Source organism: Triturus cristatus, chromosome 6 (assembly GCF_964204655.1).
Source record: "Triturus cristatus chromosome 6, aTriCri1.1, whole genome shotgun sequence".
Lineage (NCBI taxonomy): Eukaryota > Metazoa > Chordata > Amphibia > Caudata > Salamandridae > Triturus > Triturus cristatus.
This window is the reverse complement of record NC_140589.1, coordinates 1723760497-1723785896: the sequence shown is the minus strand read 5'-3', so window position 1 is coordinate 1723785896 and position 25400 is coordinate 1723760497. Positions and strand designations below refer to the sequence as shown.

The window sequence follows — 25400 nt, the reverse complement described above, 5'->3', positions numbered from 1 at the left end:
GAGTCCTGAATGTGTTTAATTTTTTTCGTGGAAAAAGCAAGCCATGCGGCTGGTCCAGTCGCGTTAGGAGCGAATGGAGTACTAATTGACGTAGGGGAAGAGAAGCTTTTTACAATGTTAAAAAGTGCTTTACTTTTGTTGCCCGCCAGACCAATTTTTGTTGCGAGAAAAAGGTTTCTTTCCCTCGCGTACTTTCCTATAATTATCTTTCAGCGCTAATTTGTAAATAAAGTTATCAGTGGGTTTATAATTTCTACGCCACTCTCTTTCTACGCCCTTTTACCATCCCTTAGGGCTTCAGTGAACCAAGGGGCAGAGGCACGGGTGAATCACCTTCAAAGAAGAGGAGGCAAGTTCCAAAGCCTGGAGTTGTAGCCAGCTTTCTGGGACTGCACATCCTGTTCTAGGTTACCACTTAAGGGGATCGGGAGGCAACTCATGGCGCACTGTATTGCCTCGGGCGTGATCAAATGAAAGGGCCTGAAATTATAGCTGACACTGGAGTTGCCCAGAGATTGGGACCTTACGAGCTCTCTACGGATTTTAAAACCGACCAAGTAATGGTCAGACCAGGTTAGAGCAAGAGGGGCGTCAATTTGAATCTGGTTAGATGAAAAGACCTGATCCAATGTGTGCCCTTTATCATGGGTGGGAACACAGACGTACGGAATCAGGTTGAAAATATCAAGGGATTCAGGTAGCCTCATGGAATCAGGATCCGATTGCTTATCCATGTGGATATTGAAATCACCTAGGACCAGAACGTGACAGTATTTAGCCGGTATAGGGATATAACGTGGCTAATGTACTCCAAACAATTCCCTGCCGGTCCCAGAGGGCGGTAGATTACTACTCCCGCAATAGATTGATGAGCCGAGATAGTCAAGAGAAAACCCAAACTCTCGGCCCCCTCTATCTCCATAATTGCTAAAGGCACACAGCAAAGGTAACTCCTAAATATTAAGGCCAAACTTCCGCCTCTCCCCGTAGGACGATCTTTCCTCATAATCTGGTAACCCTGGGGTATCGCGTTCGTGAAAGTGGGGTTAGAGGCATCAGTTAGCCATGTCTCTGTAAGGAACAGCAAATCAGGTGAGGAGTCAGCTAAAAGATCATAGATTTCGAGTTCATGTTTTTTTATAGCGCAAGCATTCAGTAAGAAAGCCCTCAAGAAGTTATCTGTATTATCCGGTAGAATATTAAGTAAACTCGAATCAGAATTTGCAGTGCAATCCCCGAGGAGGGGGCAAGCTACCCAATCACAATCTTTACACCCCAGGATGACATTACTCCCCTGCATATCAAGGTGAGGTCTACATACCAAGCTCATACCGATGTCCAAAAGGCTATCTCTGCCATATTTGATAGCTTTAAGCAGCTCAGGAGGAAAACCGGCAACATCACCGGCTCCCGCCCCCTCCGGGACGCTGACGGGCGCAGGCGGGCTTGTCTTGGGCGCGTCCGCTGCGTGCTCGTGCAGCGTCCCGTTTAGTAGTGGCCAGCGTCAAACAACTAGACCGCACTGTCCTGAGGAAAGATGGTGGTGTCGGTCGGAAATGCCACAGAAAATCAGGGTTCGATTCCCCCTCCCTCAACCAAACTAAAAAATCCAATTTTAAATTCCCCCACAACAATAGTCAGTTACACAAATGAAATAAAGATTCTTAAAAAGTTTAAAAGCTTTCTGGCAAAGTGTGCGAACGTTTAGCAGCAGGTACAGCATCGAGAATGCAGTGTTTTCAAATTATGGGGTCTGGCGCACTCGCGCAGCGTCCCGTTTAGTAGTGGCCAGCGTCAAACAACTAGACCAGGGTTTGATTCCCTCTCCCTCAACCAAACTAAAAAATCCAATTTTTAATTCCCCCACAACAATCTTGTTACACAAATGAATTAAAGATACTTAAAAAGCTTAAAAGCGTTCTGGCAAAGTACGCGAAAGTTTAGCAGCAGGTACAGCATCGAGGATGCAGTGTTTTCAAATTACGGGGTTAGACATTATCCAACATGGTTATTGCCTTGAGCTTACCAGCAATCATCCCAATTTTCCACCTCGCATTCACAAACTTTCGTTACAGCACCTACAGCTCCTCAAACAAAAAGTACAAGCGCTTTTAACAAGGAGCTATAGAACCAATTCCATTACAGCACCAAGGGTCAGGTGTTTACTCACTGTACTTCCTAATCCCCAAAAAGGACGGGTCCCTAAGACCAATATTGGACCTAAGGATGTTAAACCTGTACATATTGTCAGAACATTTCCATATGGTTACGCTTCAGCAAGTGCTTCCACTTCTACAGCAAGGCGAACTTATGTCCATACTAGACTTAAAGGACACATACTTCCATATTTCTGTTCACCCAGCACATAGCAAATATCTCAGATTTGTGATAGCAGGAAGTCACTATCAGTTCAAAGTATTCCCTTTCGGAGTTACTACTGCACCCAGTGTGTTCACAAAATGTCTACCAGTAGTAGCAGCTCATCGCCGAAGACAACAAATGAATGTCTTCCCATATCTAGACAATTGGCTTATCAAACCCAGCACACAGCAAAAGTGCTTGCCAACACACTCAGACTACATTACACCTTCTCCATCAATTGGGATTTACAGTCAATACGCAAAAGTCCCATTTTCAACCCTTACAAATGCAATCCTATCTGGGAGCGACTCTCTTACACAGCTCTAGCCTCTCCCAAATCTTCAAACACTATTACTACAATTTTGAACCAACCAATACTTAACAGTCATGACTTTAATGCAGCTACTAGGAATGATGGCATCATGCATCGCAATAGTGCCTCATTCAAGATCACACATGCGTCCCCTACAGGAATGCTTAGCACGTCAGTGGAAACAATCACAGGGTCAATTAACAGATCTAGTGTTGGTAGGCAGCCGCACCTATCTCTCTCTCAATTGATCAAAAGGGCAACCCTTCTTCGACCCTGTTCCACAGATCGTACTAACTGCAGATGCATCTCTCACAGGTTGGAGTGCCCATCTACAGAATCTAACAATTCAGGGTCTAAGGGACAACAAGCACAAACGTCTCCACATCAACTATCTAGAGCTTCTAGCTGTATATCTAGCTCTTAAGGTTTTTCATCCTCATAGGAAAAGTTGTCCAAGTTCGCACGTACAATATAACAGCCATGTACTATGTACAAAAACTGGGGGGGGGGGGACACACATTCTCTACAACTATCACGCTTCTCTCAGACCACTCTGTTTGGGGCAATTCATCACAAAATTAATCTTCTGGCAGAGCACCTCCCAGGCATGAACAATCAAATTACGACCTCCTCAGCAGGGTGCGGCAACAAATACACAAATGGGAACTTCATCCTCAGGTTCTCCTTCCATACTTCCAAAAATGGGATTCGCACAAAGAGATCTGTTTGACACAGCAGACAACTCAAAATGCCCAAACTTTGCCACCAGGTTCCCACACCCTCTATACAAAGGCAATGCCCTATGGATGAACTTGTCAGTGATATTTGCTTATGCTTTTGCGCCTCTCCCTCTTCTTCCGTTTCTAGTTCGGAAACTCTTGCAAACATCACTCACGCTATTTTTAGTGGCTCCTACATGGGCTTGTCTACCATGGTTCACCACACTGTTAGAACTATCAGTGGTTCAACATCAAACGCTGGACCTGAATTCCAGCTGTCTCACTCAGAACCATGGAGAAATCAGACACCCAAACCTCAAAGAGCTCAACCTAGCGATTTGGCTCCTGAAGTCACAGAGTTTGGATAATAAAATCTGAAAGAAACACGGAGTGATAGATTCCTTACCTTAGAATTACCCCCAGGCGTCAGACTGGATCCGGAAAGTTTTCGTCGGCAGTACCCCTGCGCGTCGGTAGGCATCGTCGTGCGGCTCCGCCTGCGTCGTTGGCGCCAATATGACGTCGCCGGAGCTACTTAGACGTGCCCACGCACGCTGACGTCCGTTCTTTTTTTTCCGCGCCAGCAAGCGCAGATCCGGGAAGAGCAAGTACCCCCAGTCACTTTTTGACTGAATTTTTTCGAGGCCTTTTGTCTCAATTTCTTCAAGTCGATCGACTCCTGGTGTCGTAGGGATGCCCGGCTTTAAGAACTGTGGGGACTGTCACTGCATGATGTTGGTGACAGACCCGCACCGTGTGTGTCTCTACTGCCTGGGGCGCGAGCATGACTCCCAAGTCGTGCCCCGACTGCCGGGCGATGGCACCGAAGACTTTGCGGGAGTGGTCCCGAAAGTTGCTGGAAGTCCAGCAGTCGGCTCTGACCCACTCAAGGTCCCGGTCCCGTGGGAGGTCGAGGGACCGGTCGCGCAGCCATTACCATTGTTCCTCTGGATCTAAGTCTTTGCACTTGGGGTCAGGTAAGTCGAAGCATCCTAAAAAAAATCAAAGAAGCGTCGTCGCTCCTCGACTTTACCTCGCGCGACGCAGCTGGGGGTGTGGGTTGTGCCACCCCTGCGGCTCGGGCGGAGCCTGCAACATCGCCGCCGGCCTACCCACCTTTTCTGGGTCCGTCGGCCATGCCTGCTCAGGTGCAAGAGTTTCTTGTTGCCATGGCCCGACTCTTTGGGCCGTCTGGCCCCACCGGTGCGCCTCCGGGCCCGACTGGGGGTCGTGTCCTTCCATCGCCGTCGACCTTGTAAGACCTCCACCGACGTCGACCCCACCGGCACCACCTCCGACGTTGCCCGTTCCTCGGGACATCATCGTCCCCAGTTTCAGCCCTGAAGCGGACACGGTGCCGGATCGGTGCCGATCCCGACGCCAATGGGGCCATTTTTCCCCTATGCTCGTCCTCCTTATTTTCAGCCTGTTTCGCAGACTTTGAAGGAGGAGGACTGGGAGGGGTCTGAGGACCCTCTCACACAGCAGTGTGATTATGATCCGGACTGGGCAGAGGATTTGGGGAATGCCAGTGGTCTTGACACCTCACCTGACCTTGGCATGCTGTCTCCTCCTACCGTGGCTATGGAGGCGGGAGCCAGTTACGCAGTGGTAGTACGTAGGGCAGCGGAGGCCCTCCACCTCGAACTCCCTACGGTGGCCGTCAGGACTAAACTCCTGACAGAAGTGCTTCATCCGGCGACAACCTCTTCGGAGCCCTTGCTGCCTTTTAATGACTCACTTTCTGACGTCCTTTTGGGCACTTGGTCCAGGCCCCACACAGGGGCTCCTGTGGACAGGAATGTGTCCGGCCGCCATCGCCCGACTCCTGGCAACCCCCTCTTTCTCTCCCAACACCCCACTCCCGATTGCTTGGTTGTCCAGACCTCTGCTTCCCAGAGCGCGTTCCCTTCCACACCTCCGGATAGGGAATCCAAGAAGCTGGAACAGCTTGGCAAGAAGCTGTTTTCATCTGCCAGCTTAGGGCTGCGGTCGGTGAACACCGCATGCCTCTTGGGCAGTTATTCCCACTCTCTGTGGGATACGGTTGCACAGGTGCTGCCCAACTGTCCGAAGGAGGCCCGGACAGTACTCTCCCAAGCTATAGCAGCTGGCAGAGATGCAGCAAAGTTCACCATTCGTTTTGGGCTTGATACCACCGACTCGCTGGGCAGGGCTATTTCCACGACGGTGGCGCTTCGGCGCCACGCCTGGCTGAGAACAACTGGCTTCTCAGGGGATGTCCAAAACACCTTCATGGACATGCCCTTTGATGGCATTCGCCTTTTTGGCAATAAGGCGGATAGTGCGTTGGAGCGGTTTAAGGACTCACGGGCTACGGCCAAGTCCTTGGGCCTGTCGGCCACTTGCGGTCCTCCGCCTTTCAATTTTCGCTCCTTTCGTGGCCACGGGAGGGGTGTCCCAACACGTCCGTTCCAGAGCCACAGGGCTGCGCAGCAACATTCTCAGCGCAGACGTGGGAACCGTCTAGTCGGTTCTGGGGGCCAGCGGGCGGGTCAGTCCACCTCCACCCCCGCAGCATCCACTGCAAAGCCTTCCTAGTCCGACCTTTCAGGACCATCAAACGCCAGTGGGCGGCAGAATTCGCCATCATCTCCCCCACAGCGCAACATCACACCGGACAAGTAGGTGCTGCAAATTGTCCGAAGGGCCTACACCCTCCCCTTCGAGACTCCCCCCTCCAGCCATGCCACCTCAATGCCACTGCATGTCGAGGGACCATCTTGGGCTTCTTCAGCAGGAAGTCACGGCCCTCTTGGTCAAGGGGGCCATCGAGCGCGTTCCTGGGCCAGAAGTAGGTCGTGGTTGTTATTCCCACTACTTTCTGGTCCCCAAGAAGGACGAGGATCTGCGTCCTATCTTAGACCTTCAGAACGTCAATCGCTTCCTCCAGAATGAGAAGCTCAAGATGCTCACACTTGCTCAGGTCTTGTCTGCCCTAGACCTGCAAGATTGGATGGTAGAGATGGACTTGCAGGACGCTTACTTTCATATTCCCGTCATGCCGGCCCACCGGCATTACCTGCGGTTCACGGTAGGCCACGAGCACTTTCAGTTAACCGTGCTCCCTTTTGGCCTTACCTGCGCCCCTCATGTGTTCAAGAAAGTGATGGCTGTGGTCGCAGCTCATCTGCCCAGATCAGGGGTCCCAGTCTTCCCCTGTCTCGATGACTGGTTGTTGAAGGCGGGCTCGCCCCAGGCAGTCGTCTCCCACCTCCAGACTACGGCCGAACTCCTGCATTTGCTGGGGGTCTCCATCCACGTGCCGAAGTCGCACCTGATTCCCTCTCAGAAGCTCTTCTTCATCGGAGCGGTTCTGGATTCGGCACAGTTTCGGGTTTATCCTCCCGAGCAGCGAGTCCGGGATATTCAGGCTATGATTACGATCTTTCAGCCTTTATCCCAGGTTTCGGTCAGGATGACCCTCCGGCTACTGGGCTTGATGGCCTCCTGTTGGTGGATCATGCCAGATGGCATATGCGGGCTTTGCAGTGGGACCTGAAGTTCCAGTGGGCACAGCATCAGGGCAACCTGTCAGATCACGTCCAGATCTCGGAGGGCACTGCACATCAATTGCAGTGGTGGCTCACGAATCGCGATTGGGTCAATGGCAGATCCCTCTCCCTTCCCCAACCTGAACACACAGTGGTGACGGACGCGTCCCTTCTGGGATGGGGCGGCCACATGGGAGAGGCGGAGATCAGAGGACACTGGTCTCCGGCGGAGTCCTGGCTCCATATCAAGCTTCTGGAGCTTCGGGCGATTCGACTTGCACCAAAAGCATTCCTTCACTCTGTCAAGGGGAGTGTAGTGAAGGTGTTCACGGACAACGCCACCGCCATGTGGTACTGCAACAAACAGTGCGGGGTAGGATCATGGACCCTATGTCAGAAGGCTCTGCGTCTCTGGACATGGCTGGAACATCAGGGCATTTTCCTGATGGTTCAACACCTGGCAGGTCCTCTGAACGCCAGGGCGGACTAACTAAGCTGCCGGTGCATGATGGATCACGAATGCCGTCTGCACTCCGACGTGGCGCAAGGTCTCTTTCAGCAGTGGTGAGACCCTTGGTTAGATCTATTCGCCACCGAAGAGAACGGGCAATGTCATTAGTTCTGCGCGTTCAAATTTCCAAGGCGGCACTCTCTAGGCGATGCTTTTCGTCGCGAGTGGAGTTAGGGTCTTCTATACACCTTTCCGCCTATACCACTTCTACCCGGAGTGCTGAAGAAGATCAAGCGTGACCGGGCCCAAGTCATTCTTGTGGCTCAGGACTGGGCTCGAAGAGTATGGTATCCCGAGCTACTCAGCATGACTATCAATCCCCCGGTCCGACTGCCTCTTCGGGAGGATCTTCTGTCGCAGCAACAGGGGCAATCAGCTCAGGAAAGCAGAATCAGCTCAGGAAAGCAGAATTGACTATTGCCTAGTATCCTTAAACTACTGGCACCTTGTCATGGATATGTCAGTGGTCAAAAGGGTTGACAGCGCTCTTGCTCTCACCCTTACAAACCAATCATCTGGATTCGCCAGATATTGGTATACTATTAGCAGCAAACAATGAGAGGAGAATTAAGTGGAATTGTGTTGAGGCTCACCCAGAGGCCGTAGGCGCAGTAAAGAGGAAGGTTTCCACATTTCTTGAGAAAGCTGCAAGCTCAACTGTGGAGCAGGTTGATGAGGTGATAGGCTTTAGTCATGAACTGCTATACAAAGAAATTAGGAACCTACTGGGCCGCCATGGAAACCGGCTTAAGGCTGCAAAACCCAGCCTACAACAGACACAAAATCAACTGGTTACATGGTATACCAAGGCCTGTAGGCTCTCCAAGCAGGAACTACTTAAGGCAGTAAAACAAAAATCTCGCCCTGAAAAAGTGGCTTGCAGAGCCAAGTATAAACAAGTAGTCGAATCTGCCAAAAGGGAGTGGGAGGGTTCCCTATGGTCATCTCTGAGGAGAGCATTGCTAGACAGAGATTCGAAAAACTTCTGGAGTCTAGCAGCATATTGGTTAAAGGGTAACAAGCGACAATTGGAATTTACAGTACACCCTGAGGCCTAGGAAACCCATTTTGGTACCTTATACGAACCCAGGGATGTGGTACCTGTGGGACAAGACGAAGGCCTGATCAGCGATGCTGTGGGGGCAATCGACCTCTATATTACGCTAGAAGAGACCAAAGCAGCAATTGCCTCCTACACCTTGGCACGTGCGCCTGGCCCTGACCAAATTCCCAATGACCTCTACAAAGAGGATGTGGCTCTCTGGGGTCCATACATGAATGTATTATCTAATTCAATCCTCAGAGGTAGCCCCATTCCTCCATCGTGAAAAAATGCTGAGATTGTTTCGATCTACAAAAAAGGGGACAGAGCGAAACCATCTAGCTACAGGCCAATAAGGCTTATTGATTCCCTACAAAAGATCTTCTGCAAGCAGATCTTAGCTCGGCTGCAGGAATGGATCATAGAGTCTGAAGTTTTGAGTATCCTCCAGGCAGCCTTCCGAGACAAAACTAGCACCTTAGACCAAACTTTTCGTTTGTTATGTCTATATTGAAAGGAAGTATATATCAAAGGAGGGGAACGCTATGTGGCTTTTGTAGACTTACGGGCTACTTTTGACTTAGTCCCCAGAGCAAAATTGTTGAGGGTTCTTAAGAAGGAAGGTATGCCACAGAATCTTCTAGATATTTTAATCAAACTCCACACACCCAACACAGCACAGGTGAGGTGGGGTGGGAACAATCCACTCACTGTCCCCAAGGAGGGACTAACAAGCCTAATAACCACTCAGAAGCCTGCGTTTACGAACGACAATGACACAAGCCAATTAAAAATAGGGGCGGAGAATGGGCAGGGCTTCAAAGCCATACTTCACTACTGCATGCCTCGCAGCAGCGCATGGGCTGCCCAGGCTCGAACTAAGAAGGTGTGTCTAAGTGTCGACCCCTGAGGACCACCTTGGTTCACTACCTTATATTCGGATGTATAAAGAGGTATGTATATTGGCTGGGCTCTGCCCTTTAGATAGGAACTGCACCAATTCAAGGTTTTACCAGCAATGGCAATATCCTGCAGTCACATGAGGAGCATATTGTGTGATACTGTGTCGAATGCACCAGATAGGTCTAATGACACCAAGGCAGCACCTTCTGCCTTGTTCGCTTGCATTCGAAGATCATCCACCATGGCTAGCAGGGCAGTCTCAGGGCTATGTTGTAAACGAAAGCTGAATTAATCGGGGTCATAATCTGTCCTTGAACTAGCCAATCAAAGAGAAGGTAATTGACATGTTTCTTAACTATCTCGCTGGGAACCGGTAGCAGCGAAATAGGCTTAATTGTTGCTAGTATTGTTGGGTCCGCATTTGCTTTCTCAAAATGGTCACAACCAAAGCTTTTTTCCACTGATAAAGTAGAAGCCCAAGTTTCAGTGATTTGCTGCCAATCTCAAGCAGTGAAGGAACCAGTACTTCTGCAGCTGCTTTCACTGGATTGGTGGTAGGGGAGCAAGAGGCGGTTCTGATTTAAGAGCTAATGTAAAGATAGCTGAAGATATAGGTTCCCACTCTCCAGCCTTACACTCCCATTCTCTGACTTGTTGATTAGATATGGCAGACCGCCCTCTTGACTTTCATTGCTTCATCTGTGGGCAGTGAATTCAGAATCACCAATATATTTTCTTCAAATGTCGGAGAGGCTATTCTCCTAGGACTAGGCGAGAACAATTGTATGTGCTGTACTTTCTGGGGTGGAGAGGTTGCGGACAATGTTGAACATCTACTTCGATGAGTTCTCTGCTTTCATCATTTTATCAGAATGAAAAGCCGATTTAGCACCAAATACTCTTTCAATACCAGTTTCCATTTTTCCTTCACAAGACAGGAGTAATCAGTATGCCAAATCTGTTCCAGTTTTTTGCATACCAGTTTTGCCTCTCTTACAGAGGAAGATACCATGGTGTGTTAGGAGCGGCTGTAAACTTTTTTAGGGATGTACAAGTACTATGACATCCAAGGCAGATTGTACCCACGCTATATCTCCCCCATGGTCGTTGATTGTTGAGTCTGATCTCTCCGTTGTCCCTGATTCTTTCAATTGCTGAACCATGTTAGGGACCGAAAGTATAGTCCCTGGTCATTTCAGCTAAAACTTGCCAGCCAGTCTCATTTTATTCATGGGACCAAATGGGGCCTTAAGAACAAAAAGAAGCAATAAATAATCAGACCATACCAATGGAATCACCTCCTTACAGGATATATGTTCCGGGCTCCGAAAATAAGGTCTAGCATGTGCCTTTTATTTAATTAAAATGCACCCCTCAGTTTCTTCTCCTTTTCCTTGCCCAGTTTTGGCGAATTTGTCTCAACATTCTCAAATCCACGCTGTCATCATTGATTTCAGTAGAGGTATAGAAAACTGCATTCCAAAGCAAGAATTCATGACAACAATACAAGCCTTGGCGTTGTTGAGTTTGGATTATAGAAATTCTCTAGCGCGTTCACAAGGTCAATTGTGCCCCACTTACTGTTGCCTTGTACGTGCAGCCAAGCTCATGTCGGCAGCTCTTGTTTTTACTCCCTCCTCATTTTCCTACTATTGCTTCCCAAATTAACCTGTATGGGCCCAGATCAAGATGCTGTATTGAGAGAAGCCTGGACACAGCATGGTACTGGGTGGAGCTACTAATGCCCTGCCTGCTAATTCACTGTCAGGACTGATAGTAAATGAGTCTAGAAAGCCATGCCAGACTTAAAAAAAAAAAAAAAAAAAAAAAGGACAGCTAGGACTGACCCACCATTAAAACCTAGTGCAACATGTACAGAAGCCAGAGATGCAACATCAAAACACACCCAAGAAGGACCCTTATACTCTTAACCAGAAGCAAAGCTGGAGGGCGAACCGAAAGTCATTACTGTTCAGTGTTTTCTCACTTCTCACGTCATTGCTGTCGAAGATCATGGACATCTGTCTACTGAATAGTGGAACAATTAAAATAGTGAGAGGTTAGAAAACAACAACTGATGGTTTTACAAGATGATTCGTATCACCTGGATACAAAACTCAATCTGGTTACACCCACATGTTATGCTTTTACATAACTCCGGGGACGTAAAGTGGAGGAAGGACCCGGCTGTGCAGAACTAAGAGCTACGGGAATAAATTCCGGTCCGAGGGTGTAACCAGATCGAGTGACCCAATATAGGAAGTCAGAAAACAGTGGGCAGTGAGTGATGGATTGCTGACCCTGGACTGGAGCATCTTTTATCTTAATTGAACACCCCAAATATACAGTGATGTCAAATAGATATGGAAAATTATCCATGAACAAATGAAAAAGAATACGGCTGGCTACCGAGTGCATCAGCACCGGTTTTAAAGAAAGATTTGTGTTTTTTCACAAAAACGGAAAGGAGAAAAGTGAATTCCATGTTTGTCCTGATAAAGGTGGTCAGATTGATTTTATCCTCCGAAACGCATCGACGTTGGAAACTCTGTTAAATTTGTCAAAAACAATAAAGACTCAAAGACGGAAAATCGATTCTTCTATGTTGTGCTGTATATGAGGGCAAATTAACATCCAAATGACAAATTTGAATGTCTTATGATATTCCTTTCCAGGGGATTATTAAAAATGTGTAAAAGTATATTATATTTTGTTCTTTAGGTATATTGAATGTACTTTTTTTTTAAGTCTATGTTTTTAATACTCTGAGAATTTTTATTAAATATTTTCATAAGTGCCTTGACATCCTGAGTTGGTGTGTTACCTGGTTGAGCAGCTGATGATTGTACAAGATTGGTGTGGGTATCTTTTTGTAGACTTCTAATTGGAAGTATCTTAAAAGGGAAAATTGGTATTTGACTTTTGAGTCTGTTGGTGCTCTGTCCCTTTTAAGTAGGGGAGCCTCTCTCCTTGTTTTTAAAGAATTTGAACCTGCCAAGTTTTTTTTAAAGAAAAAGGGTAGTTGAATTTAGATGCAATCATTACCCCTTTTATTTGACTTTTTTGCCTTTGAGGTCTAGTTTGTTGAAAGGTGTACAATGACCTCACTCTTTCTGTCCCAGATGCCTGTCTTTCCTAATTTATAGCGTAAGAGGGGTATGTGACTTGACAGAACTTCTGCCATATTTTCTAATGCCCTCTTGTGGTGTAAAAGTGGAATTATAGTTTATGAAGCAGAAAAGTCACAAAGTTAGGGCAACAATAATACAATTGGTTACAAGCATATCGAGATTTTGGCTTCCCCTATTGAGATGCAGTTAAAAAAGGTGTTACTTCAAGAAAGTTGGAAAGGCACCTAATTTTTTAAATCTATGTCTTGCTGACTGAGAGGAGACTTGTTTATAGCTATATAAATCTCTAAACTCCCAAAAAATAAACATGCTAAATTGGAAATTCGCAGTTGTAAAAGACAAATTGTTATATGCTTTTGGGCACTGCTGTAGGTGGTTGCATACATTATGTCTTCATACTTGCATTTGTCTTGCTGTGAAACACACATAAAATGTGTTTTCAGCAAAATTATTTTTCTTTCTCCGAGATGCGTGTGACTTGTTACAGAAGTTGGTCTGCATCTTAGCCTGTCAGTGTGAAATAGAAGCTGAAAAGAGATAGAGGGATGGGGTAGGTATCAAGGACACAGCAATTGAAAGGACATGAGTGCCACCGCTAAATCCAGACTACAGAGACGCTTAGGAGCCAGTGCATCTGATCAAGCCTGACACTGATGTGCTACCTGCGGGGAAGGTGGGACTGTAGCCAGGAAGCTACAAAGATTTGTGCTATTGCTCAGCATGATCTCTGCTAACTTGCGCTCACATCCCACCTGGCACACCAGAAATTCTAACTCACAAGACAAAGTAAGAGTAAAGCCCCAAGATGCCCATGCCTGGGTAGGAGAAATGATATTGATCTTGAAAGTTTTGTAGTATTGTATTGATATTAATAAACGTTGTCTGTTTGCTCAGCACCACAGCGCTGTTTTTAGCTTTGCTCTGTATCGAACAAACAATAAGCAAGCAAGATTGGAGGAAAGAAGTACCTGGTGAATGTAAGGCTTAGAGTGACTTGTAAAGGGTAATTCCACAGGACATTTGAACTAAACAGTATTCCACCAAATATTTCGTGCTGGGACACCATTCCTCTAGTTTCCAGACTCAGAAGTTACACCAAATAAAGTTTGAAAGTCAAAAATCATTGTTGTTCTATATTGTCATGCTGTTGCATCTTTTTAGTCATATTTGTTTTATTTTTGTGTTATTTGAAGAGCCACGGGTACCTTCATTTTTTAAATTAAAATATACATGAAAGAGGTACAGTTAAAATAATGTAAACAACTTTCTCATTGACACACATAATCTTCAGTAGTTGTTACTCCCTCACTTCCTGCTGCGTTCCAGTTTTTAAGCCCATATCACTCATCTTGTTTGATGTTGTACTATTTAACCTCTCAGGACTCCCTCACCCATTGGTTAATGTGAATTTAGGTTGGAGTGGTTATAGAGAGAGCGAGTACTGTTAAAAAGACTTCTTAGGTTTATACATCTTGATTCTGTCCCTCTAAAAGACTAAGTTTTCCCACACAATTACTAGGGCAGCCCTGTTTAGATACAGTCTTTACAATTGCTTCCTACTTAATGCACCTTGTTAAGGTGACTGAACATTCCACATTTGTCATCCTTTCCATTTCCCAGTCTTACAGGGATGCCAGGGGACACAACACTTTCACTTTTATCCCGTGAGCCTGTGGATTTTTATTCGACTGTGCAGGCCTGGGGGTTCTTAATCTGGATACCTTCCCATTCCTTATATCTGTTCCTAGTCATTGTTTCCTTCAGTTTGCTGAAGAGGAACACCACTTTCTCTATTAGTATCCTTGGTTAGCCTCCAGCTGCTTTCTCAGACCATGTCTGTTTATTGTTGCATTCTACTTTATCACCTGGTGACAACTTTGAGGTACGTCTCCATGACTGTGAAGCAAATATCCTCAATATGTCTCATGCCAGCAATGAGGCAAGAGGAGATATGGGGATACACTGCCTATTGGCGAGACTAGGAACTTACTTTGATGAGTGGCAGGACTCTGCTTTCTACTGGCTCCTTAATGTGTTACCTACAATGCCCACAATTGCAGTTTTGAGTAGGAGAGGACCACCCTTTCAAGAACGCAGCATCTTTTTATCTCTTCACTGAAATGGCAAGATTATGAGTCACGTATTGATGTTCTTCTCTTATGTGTTTTCTGGCTTTCTAGATTTCCTTTCTTCTATCATTGTAAATCCTACTCATCTCTGCCACATGTGCTCTTCACTGAGTAAATCAGAGCTAGTTCACAAGATAGACACGTGGTTGGGGTGAGAGTGGGAAGGGGTGGGAAGGGGAGGTGTGTGTGTACGTGTGTACACGTCTGCGCACCTCTGCTTGCTTAGCAGTTTCCAAAAATGAGAAAGGATACAACTTTCTAAATTTGGTTTATTACTTGTGCATATTTTTTGGCTGTTGCACAAACAATGAGACTAGCATAATGAAACAGTGATCATCCTGAGCTTCAGCTTGGCAGATCTAGCTGATGACACTTTTGAATCCTAGGATTGCAAGGTTTCCAAGAGCTGGCTTACCTTTTTTCAGAGCACAACGTACAGTTGATTTAAATAGAACATTTATTTTGAATATTCAAAAAATATAAGCATAGTTTTTCTTTGAGTCTATTAAATCATGAACCTTTAAGAGTTTCATTTTAACCTTACTTCTTCCTGCCCTTACATCTATGAGTGTGTATGTCTGCTGGGTGCACACACTAAGCCTCAGTTCACTATTTAACATTGTCATGAGTATATCTAGTAATACCAGCCATGAATCTATTAACAATTTAACTTGTATATTGTTCTATTAGTTTCCTCACACAGGGTCAGCGGGTGACATAAGAGAGCTAACAGACTCCTGGGAAGCTCTCTCTCTCGACACAGAGCATTGGAAGCTTCTGCTGAGACAACTTGAAGACTGCTTAATACTCCAGGCACTGCTCAACAGCAAGCTGAGCACGAGGACAGCAGTTTTGTCATATGAGAAAGTGGATGCACTTAGTAAGCTTTCTGTCAAGAAACTTCTGGAAGCAGGCAAAGGTATTTTACTGTCATGCTCTGCTGCTATTAGGTATGCTCACTAAAGTATGGCTATGTTTTATCCAGACTGAAATGTTCTTTGTAGCTCTGTGTGGGCCTCGAAGGTAGTAGTTTAAAATGTGTTGCTGCAAACCTGATATAGCCCAATGTGTTTGGTGTGTTATGTACCCGTCAATTATGTTTTTCTTCAAAAAACGATTCGTCCACCTAAACTAGGCCCAACGTTCATTTGCATTGCAGTGATACACGTTTTGTTGGAGACAGGTGTTAGACCGGAGAACTAGAGAACAGCAGGAGTAATCCCGCTTTTCAAAAGCGGAAAAAGGGTGGTGCCTAAATGCGTTAGGTCACTGGTGGTGAAGTAAATAGAAAATCTTATAAGCCTTATGAAAGAATGTTTTGTAGGTTATCTTGAAAACAGATTATAGGATCCATATCAGCATGGTTAGTAAACAGAGATTTCAGACCTTTTGGGGCATTGCACAAAGTTACTTTATTACCTAACTATCGATGAATGCAAACTCTGAGCTTAATAAATATGAAGTGAATATGGTGCAATACCATTCCAAGCTGCCTGTGAAGCTTTATTCTATTTCTTAGTCAATTTTTTTCAGTGCCCACCTTCTGGTATTACCCTCTACTCGCCAACTTCATGAGTTACTTTCCACTCCACTATCTATCTGTCAATCTGTCTGTCTGTCTGTCTACTTACCTACCAGTCAGTTATCATCTTTTGAGATACTTGGTAAGATTGGATCTTTCCTTTCCCTCTTTTCGTGAAAATGAGAGATTGATGTTCAGTAGGATTGGATCACTGTAACCTGTTTGTGGTATTTCTGATTTATAATTTATAAGGTTACACCGATCTGTAATCTCTCTAGCTGCCTGGAATAAGCACATACTATGAGGCAAATTGGTGTTATAGGTAAATGGTCCATTTTGTCTCTTGTTTGTCTCTTGCTTTGTGTTGACATTTACAGGAGGTGTCGCCGACAGTGTTGCCAAATGGGTGTTCAAGCAAGACTTAAACCCTGAGCTCCTAAAGCTGGATCAACTGAAAAAGGATCTAGGAAATTCAGATGGTGATATGGATACCAGCAATACCCTCACACAACAGGAAACTGAAAATACAAGTGGAATTATGGGTAACAAAACATTTGATTTGATTTCTTCTATCCTGTTCAGAAAGAAATTTGCTTGGGTTGGAAAGTGAATAAATTAAAATGTTCATGCTAATACAATACCATTATTGAGTATTAATTACATAGCGCCAAGAATTAGCTGCTTCTCATTGATTGTTAGTGGAAGTAAAATCCACACTGAGAATCGGGAGGAGTGGGTAAAATAGTGGGTTGGGCTATCTACTAATGCTAATGAAGTTGCTGTGGCCACTCCAAGCTGGAGACAGAAACTGGCCGCTGCTAGTGATACCAGCTTCTGATGGATACACCTTTCCGTAGACCTGAGCTTATGAACATCCCTCCAGGCATCAGACTTGTCTGGATAACTTTTCCACAGCAGTTGTTTTTCAGCACCTCCAGATGGTGCTCACTCTTTGTACAGTGTTCCACTGCAGCTGGCTGTATTTAAGTACATTTACAAACATATATAAATACGCCATAGAACCTGTTATGGTATACCATTATTTTCACCAAATTAAAGAGAGTGCCATTGTACTGACAAAGTAGGTCAGTACGTTACCCTCTTTCATAAAGGTTTGGCTTAAAATCCAATCAAAACAATTCACTTCATTAGTTTCATTCATGGTGGTACAAAAATGTAAGTGTTAAACAATTGCTATACTATTTTGAACCGTTATGAAACTCCAAATTTTGATTACAACTTCTGGAAAATATTCAAAATACCAAACAGTAGAATTTTATTAAACATACCATTTTGCTCAATCCGGCAGGCCTTATGTGTACAGACCTTTATAGGTTTTATTATGAAATCTGTTTATTGGCATTTTGTTAATATAGACATAGCACACAGTGCATTTGAATTACCTGACGGGCAATGAGTCAGCAAGTCTAATGATACATCCGAAATCATGAGCATGGTAAACAACAGGATCAAGTGCTGCACCCGTTTGCTATGAAAGATGAACCTTATGGGTCTCTTAACCAGCACCGTTATCTCAACATCCCACTTAGCTTTCACGTCACCGGGGGGTGTTCCCAGGGGAGCCACTCATAATACACCCATTGTCCCCTAGTGCAGTCCTCTAAACAGTTCCGTTAAACAATAAGAAGAAAGAGGCAAAACAACAAATGCCCCAGCATAACAGCAGCAGCAGGTTCGGTCTTTACCATAAAATCCCCATGGTCCCTCCCCCGACTTGCCCCCCTCCCCCCCACCTGCTCCCCGTCCCCTGGTACAGACAGTGCCATTGATGGCAATTTTCTATTCCCCTGCACATTCCCTGATTCAGCTAAGGCCCGCGCGCAGACCTTTTATAGGTTTTATCAAGCGGGATTGATTTCACTCCCTGGGCAAGCCGCTGTGCTAGTGCTAAACAGACGACAGGAAAATGATCTCCTTCTATGAAACAAGGACACTTGTATTTCACAGGAGACCAGCTCACATATGACCACTTATTTGTTAGCGCCATTGCCCTAAGAGAACTTTGACAAATAAATTGAACAAATACACCAGAACAGTCTTTGTTTTCAGAGTAAGCAGGGACTTGGCTACAATAAAAAGCTCATGATGTTGAAAAACCTAATAGTGACTTCATGTCACCCCAAATTGTCTGTATCAATCCTCTATGCCTTAGAAAAGGTCTTCTGAAGTTAGTCTGCTGGGCATAATCTGGAACCAAGAGCAGTGTGACACATGTGCCTCATAATTGTGGCCATATGGCAGAGCTGTCAGCTTGGAGCGGTGGTGCCCCTCCACACACGTCAATCACAGAAAGCACAAGCGTTACCAATAAAAGTTGAGAGGTGTGCAAGACAACCTGCAAGAGATCTTCAAGAAGCCATGAGTCATCACCCAGTGCTCATTAATCTAGAGGAGAACCAAACTGATACCAAATGCACTGATTCTAAGACAAATAATGTACAGAACTTTACCGTATGTTGCCCCTTCTCTATGAAAACGTGCCTTCTTATCCTGAGTATTAGTAAGCAGCTTATAATAAATCAAATAAAATCCTCTATGCAATTTGTTCCTACTCAAAAAGACAACCTGCTTCCGAAAACCCTCATCTTTATAGTTGCTAGATTATGAGCTTCTTATTATCTACTTCATGGACACCAAGTTTAACCCCAACCAAAGAACCAACTGAGACGGAATACCTTACTAAAGTAAGAAAGTTAGTTCTTTCTTCAACCTCAACCATTGCAGCACCATCTGGGGCAAAGAGGTTTTTATTCTCTACAAAATATCGTCATAATAAACATTAGTTGTGTCGATCCAAAGATGTAATTACTACTGCACAGTTTAATTAATTCTGCATCGACATTGCTCCTATTTTTACCTTCAGAATTTTAGTGGAATGTAGGCAAGACATACAGGTTTCTTACCTTCGGTAAAATACTTACTGGTGGATTCTCCTTTTAACCACAGGTTCCTCAGCTTAGAATACAACCCAGGCACCAGACTGGATCTGGACACTGCCAGCAATGCTCTGCGTGCCTCTAGGTGGTGGCATGCTGCCCTGACATGGCTCAGTTCCACCTCGGATTTGAGGTAGTGGAGCCGTACTCATATATTTCTTTATATTATTTATAGCGGCATATAAGAGCCATCCCTGTGCGTTGACATCTGTTTCCTGCTTGACTCTTTCTGTACCCTCAGACAGGAACAATTCTTGGTATCAGTGTGCAGATTCCTAACTTGGGACCTTTTTAGGTTACTCCACAGAGTAGGGCGGTGGAAGGATTGTAAGGATTCAGTGGTTAGAAAAGGCATTACAGAGCACACATTTTAATGGATACGTCTCCTTTTTTGTGTGAATATTTTGATTATTTGAATGATAACAGTACAGTGACTAAACAAAAGGGCAACTGTATATAACATTACCCCATAACATGGCATTCATGTGTGCATATGTGGTACTTTGAGAAAAATGACAGTGTTACATGTTTATAGGAAGTACAAGGTGGAGGAGCCTACCCCTCTCTGCCAGATGTCATTGCAGGATAGCAAAGGGTACATTGGATCAACAGCCCACGATCCCATGATGGCCCACAGTATAGTATATAGTTTATCTGTTCATGGCTAGAAGAACAGACTGTTATAAACCATGAGTGAATGATGACCCACAGGTACTCCTTATGGAGTCATTCTTAAACAAAGGGGTCATCTCAGTCCATCTGCACTGACGCAGCAGTAGTAGCCTCTATTTGCATTATTAGAAACGCTTCAGTTGGCTCCAAATGTCTTTGGGTCGAGATGCCAGGGGCAGGATGTCAACATGTAATTCCAACTGTTCATTTCAGTAAATTAGATCAGAGAGCCATTGTTTGAATTTGGGAGCATGGCCTCTACCCCAATGCATGCCACCTGTCTCTTGACCAGCAGTAGGGCGAGTGCAGGAATTTCATGTGTGGAGTCTCAATGGTGTTTATCCAACCCAGCAATGCAATCACTGCATCACCTGTTTCTCGCATCCCACCATGACCGATAAGGCCTCTGTCCAATACTGCTGTACCCTTTTGCACTGCCAAACTAGATGCAGAAACCCATCTTCCGGTGCGCTACATCTAGCACAGTTTGAGTCTACTCTAAGTCAGAGTTTATAAAGGGCGACAGGGGTGTATTAGGCCCTCTATCGGTATTTGCAATGAATGATACGAAACCTATTACTTAAGGGTGTCAGCCCAGTTTGCTAACAGCAAAACCACCACCCATCTTGTCCTGGCCTGATTCAACTGCATATGCACCTCACCCAGAGTGGCGTTGTGAAGTTTAGTGATCATGTGTTTAGTAGAGGTGGCCACCTGCATGGTCGATGGATGCCCGAAGAGGCATTGGTACTTCCGGAAACTCTGGTAGTGTCCCTTTACTACTGCTGTGCAATTTTGTATTATAGGAATAATTATATTGGGGTGCAGGGCTGATCCCCCACGTAGTCCTCTAATGTGAGGAAGTGTTGATTTCTATAAAGGTCCCCACATGTCACAAGACCTCTGTTGTGTAGCTTCACCATCATGGAAATTTCATGCATGAGTTGGAATAAGGGGCGGTAGGCAAGAGGGAGAGTTGGGGAGTAAACATAGCTGGGTGTCGCCCTCACGCTCAGCTTATTTCTTGCTCATCTTATTTCCTGCTCAGCTTATCTCTTGCTCTGGATCGCTCATTCAGACATAGATACATCCCACATGTGGCAGGAGGGGCATATTCCCATAAGAGATGACAGAGGTATGGGGGCCATGCTGGCTTTGTTAACTGCCAAATAGGGGGGATAAGGCACCAGTTGATGCCAATAGGAACCAAAGTAGGCCTGGGCACACAGATAGTACAATTCAAACTTTCAACAGTCGAAGAGGAGAGTAATGGTCTCCCATCTGATTTGAGGTTGTTCGCTTGCCCTGGTCCACTTTACCAGTTGGGTTTTAAGGGAACTAAAGAAAACATCTATCAGAGGCAGTGGAATGTTGATAAATAAGCATAGGGGTTTCAGGAGAATCACCCCTCCCTCATGCCCCACAATATATAGAAGGGTTTGGATAGGTTGCCATTTAGAAGTACTTTGGCTGTAGGGCAGGTATAGTGGAGACGGATCCAATCAATACATTGGTGCAGCAGCCCCATCTGAGACACAATGGTAAAGTGATACTCCAAGTTCAGGGAGTTAAATGCTTTAGAGGCATTGGGGACTATGGTAACAGCATTACAGCCTGGGTCCACATCCTGTAGGATAGCCAATAATGTGCATAAGTTATAAGCCGTACAGCGCCCCAGTATGAAGCTGGATTGATGAGCATCATGTCACACCAGGTTTGGAAAGTGGTAATGTTAGTATATTTGCAATCAACTTGGCCAGCACCTTGACATCGCATTTTAAGAGTGAGAGCAGGCGGTAAGAATCACATCTGTGAGCAGGCTTCTCAAGCTTCAACAGTGCTATTATCCCCACTCGGCCATAGGGAGAAGGGATGTGGGGTTTGGGGGTGGGGAGATTCAACACTGAGGGTCCTCCTCAAGTACTACTAAAAGATGCGGGGACAGCTCCTCAGCATATAATTCTAAAATTCAGTTCGTAGACCATCTAAGTTCTCTTAGTACTCCTAAAATTGTAGGGCTTGTCCAGGAACAAGCAATATTAATATTTGAGCCTGCCCAGTTGTGTAGCCTCCATGTAGGGCTGGATTGACAAGACAGGCTGTCGCACAATGGCGGAGTCTTGAATTTGTCATTGGAAAAAACTGACAGAAACAGGGTTGTCCTAGAGAGTCCTTAATTTCCACCAATGAGCTCGCGTCCCTGTGCTTTTTTAGCATTACCGCAAATTACCTATCAGGTCTCTCTCCTTCCCCATATGCCTTTGCCACAGCGTATTTACCCAGGTCTTTGCACAGTCTGGCTGTCACTTCATTATATTCTGGGGGTTGATCCTTAATTTGCTAATGTATCTTTATATTTGCATCCTCCGCCAGTGCCCGCTCCAGCGCTCTGATGTCTGACTCTAGGCCTGAAAGGTGACATCTAAGGAACTGCAGGACTCTATTACACCCCATTATATTTAGATATACATTTACCACATATGATGACCTTTAATGCCTACCATACAGTTGACATAAAGTCAACAGTGCTATATTGAATTAATAATAATCGATTATGTCTGCCCAGATTTCTTCCACAAAGGCTGAACAGAGGAGGGTTTCTGGGTGTAGTCTCCAGTTGATGCACAATTGGGGCTGACTGGGTAGGCATATGGATATCTGTACTGGTGCATGATCTGAAAGAGTACGGGCCAGGGGCACGACCTCCCTAATTGACTCATATCTTTGTATAGCAACCAGTAGTCAAGGCGGGACTAACTACATGGACAGATGAGTTATGCGTGGGCAGGATGCCTAACTCTCCAAATATCGTGATCTGTAGAAATTATCACATTTTATCCAGTAACATAGAGTGAATGTGAATATTTAATGGGTGTGGTCATAATGTTCAGTGAAAAAGTGAGCCTGTTTAGAGGCTCGTTGCAGTGCGGACGTGATAGGGATTTTTTTTGCATAGACTTACGAAGGTTTGTCTGCTGGTCTATTTCTTCCTGCGTTTCATTGTTTCTAGTCTGATGATGCCATGGGTCCCAGTTTAAAGTTATCTGCCTGCGATGTCCTGCGTCTGTACCAGGTAGGTTAGGGTTTTGTTTCATGGAGGCTTTGTAGGTAATGCAGCTTGTCTTGAAGATGATGCAGTGAAGTTCCTTCAGAGTCCTGGTAGTGTGGATAAATGGTTCTTTATGAGAAGAGCTGCAGCATGTATGAGAAAGCAGATGTAGTGTTAGAGTGGCCAATCAGCAGGATATTGCTCATACTAAGTGGTAGAGGACTACAACTATATAGCTGAACTTGGTTCGAGGTAGTAAGGGCTTCATGTTTTTCAGGAGGGAGAGGTAAAATAATGTAGACATGTGTGGAGTGTAAATCCAGAGAATTGTACATTTGTTGTCATCTACTGGATGAGGAAAGTGAGGTTCTAGTGTATCAGCCTGACTTGGATCAGGTGGTGTTTGGCACTAATGGAGAACCGGAGGAGCTCTATTATTGTTGGGTTGAGCTTTAGTTAATTGTCATGAAATTCTACATTAATATATGTTGCCGACTGCGTCATAGACAACTTAAAGGCCAGGCAGCATCAAGTGGCAGGGATCATTCTTTTTGTTTAAGAGTAGAGCCTTGCGACTACTGGCAGATAAGCTGCTTCCGTTCTGTAGCCTGATTAGTATCTTTGCATGAAGTTGTTTTTGATTATTTAGTCCTGTAGTTAAATGGCTATTGCTGCCTCAATGATTTTTCTGATTAAAATAAGGTGGTTGATGGGTCACTAGTTTTGCAAGGTCATCTGGCTCCAGGATAGGTTGTTGTTAACAAACAGAGCTTACGTCCAGTTTTATGTCATCCTGGAAGGTTATTTGTCTGAATATTTCTTGCAGTGTATATACAGCACGGTTCTTAGCCCAGGCTTTTATGACAGCCACTGGCGTGGACCAAGAGGCCTCAGCATTGAATGGACTTCCATCCTATTTCGGCCATTGCTGTTTGATATGAGGCACTGCACTGCCTGGATGACTTAATCCCACTTGAACCACAACCAGCTTCTGTCTCTTAAACATTGCATGGTACTTGACTTGTGATTAAGTGCTATAAATTTAAATGCAAATTCTCACTTCTATAATGTCATCGCTGATAACTATAGAATTTCAATGTTCAGTACTTACAAATACATATTCTGTAGCATTTTCTTGTACACGTTTATTCCCACAGAGCTGCTGAATTTCGCATACCAACAGTTTCCAAGTAGTCTTGAGTTGGATATCATATATGCACACTGCTGCTGGGAATATGTGGTACAGTGGAACAAGGACCCAGAGGTAATATGGCTATTTTGATTCAAAACATATCAGTTCATGAGGCAGCTGCAAATGTTAAATATGGAGAAAAAGCTAGTTAAATTTTACTGTGTTTAATAAATAGGCACGTTAGTACAAACTTCTTTTTTTTCTGCTGTTCTGTGATATTAGACAATGGGAGAAGTGTAAAGGGCTCTATCATACACACCCATTGATTATAATGTAGATTTTCCTAGTATATTATGACGGAAAGTCTTAATTTTATTAAAGACACGGAGGCGAGTATTATGCTTTCTTATCTTGCTTTATTTTCATCAGCAGCCAAGATAAGTACTAAAAACTACAGTTTCCATAGGGCCTAGCGAAATGCTGGCCAATGGGAATCCACAAAAAACACAATATCGTAACCAATCCAGACTTAGTAACATGTAAAACATCATAACTGACTGGGAACAGTCCTCTTTTCGCTGACTAGCAGCTCAGATAGTCAATAAAAAGTGGAACAAGGCCAGAGTCCATGAAAAAACATCTTGACCAAAATTCAACTATGTTGCTGGAGTAGAAGAAATCCATGTTGAGGAAGCCGAACAGCAAGAAGAGGTATCATGAAGAGAAGCAGGGCACTTTTGCAGAAAAACGAATCCCATCACAAGGAAGCGGGAGGCAATGCTGGAGCCGCTGTAGGGAGGGAGAAAACACAAATTAGAAGTGTAGAGGCGTGATAATACTCGCCTCTGTGTCTTTAATAAAATTAAGACTTTCCGTCATAATATACTAGGAAAATCTACATTTTATGGCAAGACTCCGAGGCTCCTATTATGCTTGTTCAAAGCATATCAATAACCAAAGAAACATCAGAAACAAGCGGTTTACAATAAAACATTCGGAATACATTATCATTAGACCAATCCGCAGATATCAGAATGTCCTCCAAACGAGAGCCTGCCCAAAAAGCTTTGGATGCCATGGCTCCCCTGGTGGAATGGGCACCGAAAACGGAAACGTCAATGCCCGAAAGTTGGGAATGAGAGGACGTCCTGAGATCAGAGGTTCTTTGTTCGTACACCTTGAGGCATTGACCTACACATAACTTAGGATGGGAAGGGAAATGGGGATAGAAAACCGAATTCAAATTAGTCTTGGTACGTTTGTTAACCTGAAACAAAACACCAGTAGGGGCAACCTCTCTAGAAAAAACATTGAGTGCTTTAACATCTGAAACACGTTTAATGGAAACAAGACAAAGTAACATAGTACGTTTTGCAGAGAGCATTTTCAGAGAAAGGGCAGAGTTGTCTGGCCAATCGGTAAATAACTTTAGAACTAAATTAAC

At 44.8% G+C, this 25400-nt stretch overlaps 1 protein-coding gene across 2 annotated transcripts in view; it reads left to right on the top strand.

Annotated features, from left to right (window-relative positions):
- The window catches only part of RAB3GAP2 (RAB3 GTPase activating non-catalytic protein subunit 2), a 687447-nt gene that overhangs the window by 458391 nt on the left and 203656 nt on the right, over positions 1-25400 (top strand). For both annotated transcript variants that reach the window (XM_085612952.1, XM_085612951.1), the window contains exons 24-26: positions 15315-15543; positions 16524-16688; positions 23982-24088. In XM_085612952.1, coding sequence (XP_085469078.1) covers positions 15315-15543; positions 16524-16688; positions 23982-24088 — 501 coding nt within the window. The remainder of the gene's footprint in view (positions 1-15314; positions 15544-16523; positions 16689-23981; positions 24089-25400) is intronic.